The sequence below is a fragment of the Strix aluco genome, chromosome 5 (genome assembly GCF_031877795.1).
Source record: "Strix aluco isolate bStrAlu1 chromosome 5, bStrAlu1.hap1, whole genome shotgun sequence".
In the NCBI taxonomy this organism is placed as follows: Eukaryota; Metazoa; Chordata; class Aves; order Strigiformes; family Strigidae; genus Strix; species Strix aluco.
Window position 1 is genome coordinate 41,225,023 of NC_133935.1, and position 9,025 is coordinate 41,234,047.

Here is a 9,025-nt window from a genome sequence, read left to right on the forward strand (position 1 = left end):
GGATTACTCTCACCTGTATTTAGCTACCTGAAAATGAGCTATTTAGTTGAAGGTGGCCACACAGGTCTCTTGTAGTTAATGAAAGAGAAATAGCTTTATTTGAGGATTCAGTCCAATGATCATAGATGTTTTAGGCTGTGGTGGCTTTCTCCTTGGAGGTGCACTCTCTTCTCATGAGAAAGAGGAGCTTTGATGGTGAATTTATAATGAAATCTTAATTTTCAGATGCCTAAGTGAGATGAATTCCATCTTTGTATATGCAGAATCTGCTCTCCACTTTCTATGAGGAAAGCACAGCTTTCTAGATATTTCCTAGTATTAGCATCTTCTTGCATCCTGAAAGCAAGTCTTTAATAATTGTCATACTATGACTGACATGCTGGAGCTTCATTTTTGTTTGGCACTACCTGAATTAACTATGATTAAAGAATTATACAATAAATTTTACTTAAAAGATCCATGGTAGGCCACATCAGTTTACCATTTTTTAGTGGAAGATAATAGAGAACACCTTTCATTTTTTAGAAGATACTAGGATTCCATTGTACTGTAAGATTATAAATGACTTGCTAATTCTTTTTCATTAAAAAGAAAGATCAAAAATGTAGTGAGGCCACTGAATGAAAATGAAGATAATATATGTTGTGACAAGCCCATGGAAAAGGTAATGAAAGAATTTGCACTTTACAGTTCTGTTTTGATCCAAGAATTACAGCAATGTTCAGAATTTTTTTTTTTCTGTCCTTTTCTGTAAAAGGTGACAATATAATTACAAGGTATATGTTACATATGCTGTACATACATATATATAAAAGTATATATTTTCATGTATAAGCTACTTGAGTTCTTTGTGTACCTGCATGTGCATACATTATCTGTTCATGCAGTGCTACTACTAGTTATGGACTTCAGTATGTTAAATACTCTATAGACAAAGCAAAGAAGAATCCTTCCCAAAAAAGCTCAATGTAAAATCTGTGTAGACAGGTGCATTGTAACTGAAAAAATAACAGGGGATGATAAACAGCTAAAAATGATTGAGAACAGTAATTTTAAAATGTTATTTTATCTCCATATTGTTTGCAGAGATCCTGCAGAGATTGCTTTACAATAAACAATGTATTTCTATCAGAAGTTTGCTTAACTCCTGCTGAAGTCTGTGGGAAGTCTATGTAAAGAATGGGTAGAGCAGAAGTATTTGTCAGTACACTAATACTGTGGGGTATCTAGAGGGTTTCAAATTTATCTGAAGATTTACTAATATCACAGAGAGAAACTGTCTTCCTAGAAAAAATTTAAAGGAGCCAGGAGGAAAAGAGACAGTAAGCTTCTGCTTAACTCACATAATCTGTTACGCACTGAAAATATTGACTAGGAGAAAATATGGCAATCAACCCAAAACAAAAAAGGAGAAAAAAATAGGAGGAGTTTCAATGTGCAGTCAAATTGCCTAAGACTCTCAGAAGAATGCTAAAAGACTGAGATAACATTCATTCCCCAAAATGTATGATTAAAAAAAACAACAGGAAAGACACTGAATTTACTGCCTCAAAGTCCCAATCTGGTATCTCTTCTATTTTTATGCCTTTTTTTTTTTTCTGTCAGTACTTTTATAAATTGAAATTCAATGACTGACAATAAGCTTTTATTTCTAGGTCAATTATTTATGTATCAGTAATGAACATGGTTTGATACACTGTATTTTTGATAATTCATTTTGCATAATTTTACACTTAACCTATAATGTAACTGTAGTTTATCTTTTTTCTTTTTATGTCTGTAGTGTTAAACAAATACTGAGTTATTTTACGGTCACAGCACACTTATGTTGCAATAGTCTATTTATGTAAGTTTCATTTAACTACCAATCTGTCAACAGACAAAAATCTTTCTGTAGTATCCTGTATTCTGTAAACCTAAAAACACTTACAGATGCTGACTTTATAGCATGTGACATACTTAACAGTAATGCCATTTAATCTGATACTGTCTTTCATTCCTTCCCCTCCCATTTAAACTTGAATATTTATGTTTCTTTGTGCCATTTTGCCATTTTCTATGTCTGTGACATATGCTTTCCTATTTTGAGAAGTAGTCTGTGAAAACATTATTAATCCTCTGAACACAAGTTTTAAAAAATAATTACTGTAAAATGCTGGTCTGTAAGAGGGAGCTATTGAAGTGGGAAAATGATGTCATTACTCAGAGTAATCTACGAAAACACAGATTTTACAGAGGAATGTTCCAAGACCTGGAGCATTGTAGTTGGACAGAGCTCTCCTATGCAATGATACTAATAAACTCAGTCTTGTAGGTTTTATTAGTATTCATTTGTAGTCTCTTGTCTTTTGAGGATTATTGCCTCCTGGTCAGAGTGGCACCTAGAGCTGAGTCAATCATAGTTCAATTTATTGGATTGCAGTGTGTCTGTTGTGTTGTGTAATAATTAAGAAAAAGAAACAAGTTGGATTGCTTTAATAATCATAGGGTATAAGCCTAATTAAGCCAAGTAAAACTCCATGTCTACTACATCTCAGAAGACTAGAAAAGTGCTGCAAATAAGTAGTCCCAGATAGAAACCCTTTGAATATTGTTTGAATTGTCATTTTTGTTTTCAAGCTTTCTCTGTCAGACTGGGTTAAAATTCATTCATTCATTCAAATGAACTGGAAGGGATACGAGAAAATCAAAGAAATGCATTTTTCCTCAGGGAATTTATTGTTTTATCATTTTAGGCAACAGGCCAAATCACCAGGTCTGGGCAACCAGCAGATTATTCATATGTAGGCTAGAGGACAGGAATATCCTGGACAGGTTCCACAAGGCCACTCTGTCAATGTAGGCCCATGGCAGTCCAGAGCTACTCAGATGGGGACAAACTGAAGAGTTAACTGTAAAGTAAATTTCTACATTTGGTCAGGTGAATCACTCTCTAGGCTCCACTGATTGTATTGATTAGATATCTACATAAGTCATAATGGGATCTTAGCCACCTGAAGGTAGGTATCTCAATGTATAAGGAGGTACCAGCTGCTAATGTCAGGTTAGTAGCACATTCATTGGAATTCATAAATAAATAAAAATAAATTAAACTTTTTACATTTTCTGGCATTTCTGTATCATTACAAAGGTTATAATATATGAACCTATGTATGTATTCTTTCGCAGTTGGTATTCTCTCACAACTCACTGGAATTCAAGCTATTTGGTACTTCAGGAAAGGCAACAAATTCCTTGAGACTTATTAAGGAAAAGTCACAGTGGAAAACAATGGTGTTTATGCTTGTGTGGGTGCAGCTGTGACAAAAAAGGCAATAGACCTATCATCAAGTTCTTTTAACTTAGTTGGTGTTCAATCATCTTTTCTCAGTCCATCTATGTTCAGTGTATATTTGGAGGTATGATTCTTCCCGTCAGAAGCCTCAGTCATATTAAGAGCTTACAAATGTTTGTGCAGTGTTTGTGTGATGAGAACAGATAGGCAGATCTGAAAGTAATGTTATCCTAGGAGAGTTTGGAAATGTAATGCAGATTGCCAGACTTTATCACTTCTTGTTAATACACACGTGTACAAAAACTATATTTGATAAAGGACATTTTGTGTGAGATACCCATTCAGCTGGACTAGTAATAATATTAAAGCAGTAGCTGACATGGGTGTGGTTTTCTGTTACTTAATCCAAAGATATTTCTTCATGTAATTTAAACAAGTATATTGTCTTGTACAATAATAAGGGAATTTTTTAATGTGGTAGTCATATCAGAATTATAGTTATTATTCATGCAGTCTGTGCCATTGATATGTAATTTATGTTTGGTCTCTTCTTGTTTTCCAGGTCTCCCAACAAGGACATGGCTTCAAATGAAAGAGAGATTGTGGTTTGGGTTTGCCAGGAAGAGAAGATTGTATGTGGCCTGACAAAGCGCACAACTTGCACAGAAGTGATTCAAGCACTGCTTGAGGAACATCAGGCAACATTTGGAGAGAAAAAGGTCCTTTTTGGAAAACCCAGTGATTACTGCATTGTAGAAAAATGGAGAGGTTCGGAGCGAGTACTTCCGCCCCTGACAAAGATTCTGAGACTTTGGAAGGCCTGGGGAGAAGAGCAGTCTAATTTGCATTTTGTGTTGGTAAAGTCAGATGCTTTCCTCTCATTTCCATTGTGGAAGACAGCTGAAGCTAAGGTAGTACAAAATGTAGAAAAACAGTGGGAGCTCAGTCCAGCAAATTACATGAAGATGTTGCCAATAGACAAGCAAAAGAAAATTGTGAGGAAGACTTTCCGGAAACTGGCCAAGCTTAAACAGGACAGTGTTCAGCAAGAGAGAGATAATATGGAGACACTGATTCATCTGATCATTTCTCAAGATCATACCATTCATCAACAAGTCCTTAGAATGAGGGAACTAGATATGGAAATTGAAAAATGTGAAGCGAAATTCCATCTAGATCGTGTGGCCAATGATGGAGAAAATTATGTGCAGGACTCCTACTTAACAATTAATCCAAGTGAGGCTGAGCAGCAAGGTAGGCCAGATGATCAAAAAGAGATGCATGACTATTTGAGCAAAAGTGAGGGAATTTTACAGGTTGAAGAGAGACTGAAACATCACAAACATTTAATAGAGAAGCTGTGTGCTGAAATTGAAAGAGAGGTACATGGTATATGCACAGAAAAAAATGGAGAAGATGTTCACACAGAGGGAGCTGCTAATGCTGAACTGGAAAACTCAAATTTGGAAACTGTAAAATACGAGCTGGAAAAAAGTATGAAAGATGGTCTGAGAATCAACTCATACCTGAGCTGCGTTCAGAAAGAACTTACATACAGGGACTCACTGCTTCAGAAGAAGGAAAAAGAATATGAACTTCTTACAGAAGAATTTAATTTACTACATGTTAAAGACAACATTGAAACTAGGCTTCCATCAAATGAAGAACCATCCACGGGCAGTGGCATCTCCAGTAGCAGCATTGCTGTTCCTGACTTTGTTCATAGAGTGACTAATCTGGACATAAATGATACAGACTCTGACACTGGAATCAGCTCTACGCACAGTCAGGACTCTGAAATAATTTCAGGGGACATGGTACTGTTGTCAACATAGTTGAAAACAGTCATGCATTTATGAAAAGTCATATTTTGGCAGATATTTATAAGAATTAGTAAACCCTGTTGTCTTGAAAGTTTAGCCCTTCAAGATGTTAAAACTGTGGCACTGCTTTAGCAAAGTAAACAGTGTCTGTGCTTAATAGTATCCTTGTGCTTAAATGCATGGGAAATCTCATGGGTTAACTGCTAATAGGTGCAAGGTTGTTGGCTTTGCTAAATCAGGACAGACTGTTTAAACCTTGTAATGTTGATACTCAGTGAAACATGAGCATTCTGACCAGTTTGGACCTAGTCTGGAGATTTGATATCCCCTAATCTTTGGGTCCATTTCTGCATCTCTCTAACTTTTTAGGAATGTGAAACAGAGATTAGACCAAACTAGACAGAGAGCTTCATTTTCTGCTCTGTTACATTAGCTTTATTCATCTGGAGTTTCCCTGCCATGAAGCTGTTGTAAAGGAATATATAATCGAGCATATAATCTGTTAAAAAATAGTTTTTATGATATTGTAGGACAACAAAAAATGCAATTGCATTTATGCTGTGTATTTAAATTTAGTTTTGAGTTATCAGGATGATACTTTCAAAACCACCTAAGTCCCATTTTAAAAATTACCTTACACATATAGGGTTTTAATTTCCATTCTCTTTCAGCAGCGTTTAACTGCTTCTAAGATCCTTAAACCCCCTACTTATCTGCTGTTACCCTGTAGTTGCCCCAGTGATGCTTAAATCCACATAGTTCTTGCCAGTGGGCATGTCAGAACTGCTTACGTCCTGCTTGTGCGAGACACTCAAATCCAAAGCTCACACCTAACCCCAGGGGCATTTTCAGCAAGGCTTTCTCCTGCCTATCTCACCAGTTGGATCCAGAGTCTTAGGCCTCCTCAGATCATGACTACCAAATAGAGCATAACAGAAGGGACAGGCAGGAACCAGACATTTTTGGCTCTGGCTAGACACTGTTTCCCAATAGCCAGGTAGTTACCGTTTTCACATAGCAGGTAGGTTGTCAAATTCCATCTCATGCTGTTTTGGAGCAGGGATATGAACCTCTGAATCCTACTTCCTTGGTGAGGACTTTGGGATACAGCTAAAGGTGATCCACTTTATATAGCTAATTAAATGTTGGGCCCCAACAAAAGAAGGAACACAAAACATGAGGATTTTACAACTGTGTGGTTAAGTCACATTATTTCACTTAGGATGTAGTAGTTGATCTCAGATCCTTCTCCACGTTGCTGTGAATCCAAACTGAAGGTGTAAAACTGAGGTGTTCTCCTCAGTTACTGAACGTGATTTCTAACTCTGACCTAAAGACTCTGCTAACAGAGAGTACATGAGTAGTTTCTGGGTTGCCATGTTTATATTTTGCAGATCAATCTGTTTAACACTTTTGATTAAATGAATTGAATGGAGAAATAGTTACAGTGTTTCTAAACAAAGTTTAGCTCTAGCAAAATTCAAGCAGATCCTGGAATTAAAAGCCTACAAAGTGAATGAATGGACAGTACCTAGAAGGTATAAATGTAAGATACACTGCTTTCCCTTTCTGTATTTTTCTTCCTTAAATTGTCTGTTAACCATCTGTTTTCTAAAATAACCAAAGTGCTAGGACTGCTGAGTAGCACCTATTTGATGCAGAAAAAAAAAAAATTGCCTATAAAGGGAATTTTTCTGATTTTTTTTAAAGTTGTTTTTAATCCTGGATATTATAAATAGTTTCTGTTCCAGGAAAGTGTGCTAGTTGCCTTAATATATTTTCTGTTGTGTTTTTGTCATACAATGTTATTTGAATACTTCAATAATAATATGTCATATTTAGACACATCAGCTCCTGATGGAAATGCAAGTATGTATCAAATATATTATCTCGTAATAATTTATTAACGCAACTCAGCATCTTTTGAACTCTGCAATATCACTCTGAAGAGTAGTAAGCACAGAGCTCTGAATGTTGAGAATAGACTATTCTATGAGTTCTTGTGAATTTAGCTAACAGTTATTTCTAATGAGTCATTTCTTAAATATACTTAGGGGATAAAAAATTCAAACAGAATAATATTCACAGCTGTGCAGGCTAGTACAAGACCTATGGGGGAACTAATTTCCACTCATACTCATCAGATTTATTCCAGTCATAGGAACTTGTACTGGTTCTCAGAACTGATCTTTATCCACACTATGTGGTTGATTGTACATCCCCTGCAATGTGTAGGTCTTAAGAGTATTACTGTGTTTTAAGAAGAAAATAGGAAAAATAAGTTGGGAGAAAGTATTTCTTAAAAAATAAAACAATATTAAAAAACCCAGTGTTTTGAAGCTTATATTTGAAGTTTATACTTTGATATCTCAAACTTGTTTCTTTCAGAATTCAGATGAATGTACAAGATGATTAAAGACTGTGTGCACTCTGCTGTTTATCTGTCTCTATGAACCTTTTTGCCCCTTACTTAACTATTCTTCCTTTGTCTCAACTGTCTGTGATTTTTTTTTTTTTTTTAATTCCCATAAGGAAATGCACAATCAAAAACTTTGGCTCATTTCCTGTCATTCTTTTAGGCCAGTTCCCTTTCCATCTTCACATTTTTGTTTTATTTTATAAAATTCTCCATGGACTATGTTATGCTTACTGACAAAGAGGAAGATCAAAAAAGTCCTGCATAAGAGGAGAGAAAAATTCTACCCAGGGAGTGGAAATGTGAAATGTCAAAGTAAAATGAAAGGAAATTCAGTCCATTACACTCATCTGTAGAAGAAGTTTATGATAGAAAGATACTTATTTCTTCAGAGTGAGAGGAATATTGTGGCGAGTAGGTGCCAGACTCATCCTGTTTCATGACTGTTTTGGGGTGGGATAGGTTAGTCCTCGATATGAATTTAGGCAGAGGTCTTCAGTGACTGTCATCCGGGCTAACAGTACTGAAATGAATGGACTTGCCTAATATAAAGTTCTTTGGATCCTACATACTTAAATAGTCTCACATATATATTTATAACCAATATAAGTTCAACAATTTCCAGGGAACACAGTGTATACCCCAATCTCATGTTTCTGCCTGACTTTATTATATACCTTTACAAATTTCATGAAAGCAGATGAGTCAATTTAATTACCTGCTTCAGTTCCTTGATGACTCTTTCAAATATAAAACATAATTATCATTTGGCTATATATAAATTTACAGTATTTACCATCCATTTATGTTCTTCAAAATTACCACATAATTACAGAATTCATAGAATCATAGAATACCAGGTTGGAAAGGACCTCAAGTACCATCTGGTCCAACCTTTCTTGGCTAAAGCACGGTCTAGACAAGATGGCCCAGCACCCTGTATCTTAAAAGTGTCCAATGCTGGGGAATCCACCAGTTCTCTGGGGAGATTATTCCAATGGCTGATGGTTCTCATTGTGAAAAATTTTCCTCTTGTGTCCAGTTGGAATCTCCCCAGGAGTAACTTGTAGCCGTTATCCCTTGTCTTCTCCATGTAACTCCTTGTAAAAAGGAAGTCTCCATCTTCTCTGTAGCCACCCTTTAAATACGGGAACATGGTGATAAGGTCTCCCCTAAGCCTTCTCTTCTCAAGGCTGAACAAACTCAGTTCTCTCAGCCTTTCCTCGCTTTTCAGTCCTTTGATCATCTTTGTGGCCCTTCTCTGGACCCTCTCCAGCCTGTCCACATCTTTTTTGTACAATGGGGACCAAAACTGAAAACAGTATTCCAAGTGTGGCCTGACAAGTGCTGAGGAGAAGGGGATGATGACTTCTTTATCCCTGACGGTGATGCCCTTGTTGATGCAACCCAGCACCCTGTTGGCTTTCTTTGCTGCTGCAGCACTGTTCATTCATACTGAGCTTGAATTATTGCTTTTTTTTTTTTTTTTTTTTCACTGCAAAACTGAGCCAG

The 9,025-nt window shown here is 36.2% G+C and overlaps 1 protein-coding gene across 3 annotated transcripts in view; it reads left to right on the forward strand.

Moving 5' to 3' along the window:
- Window positions 1-7,537, forward strand: part of RASSF9 (Ras association domain family member 9) — a 28,236-nt gene extending 20,699 nt beyond the window's left edge. For all 3 annotated transcript variants that reach the window (XM_074825422.1, XM_074825424.1, XM_074825423.1), the window contains exon 2: window positions 3,837-7,537. In XM_074825422.1, the coding sequence (XP_074681523.1) occupies window positions 3,837-5,109 (1,273 nt within the window). In that variant the 3' untranslated portion in view covers window positions 5,110-7,537. The remainder of the gene's footprint in view (window positions 1-3,836) is intronic.
- The last annotated feature ends 1,488 nt before the right edge of the window (window positions 7,538-9,025 follow it).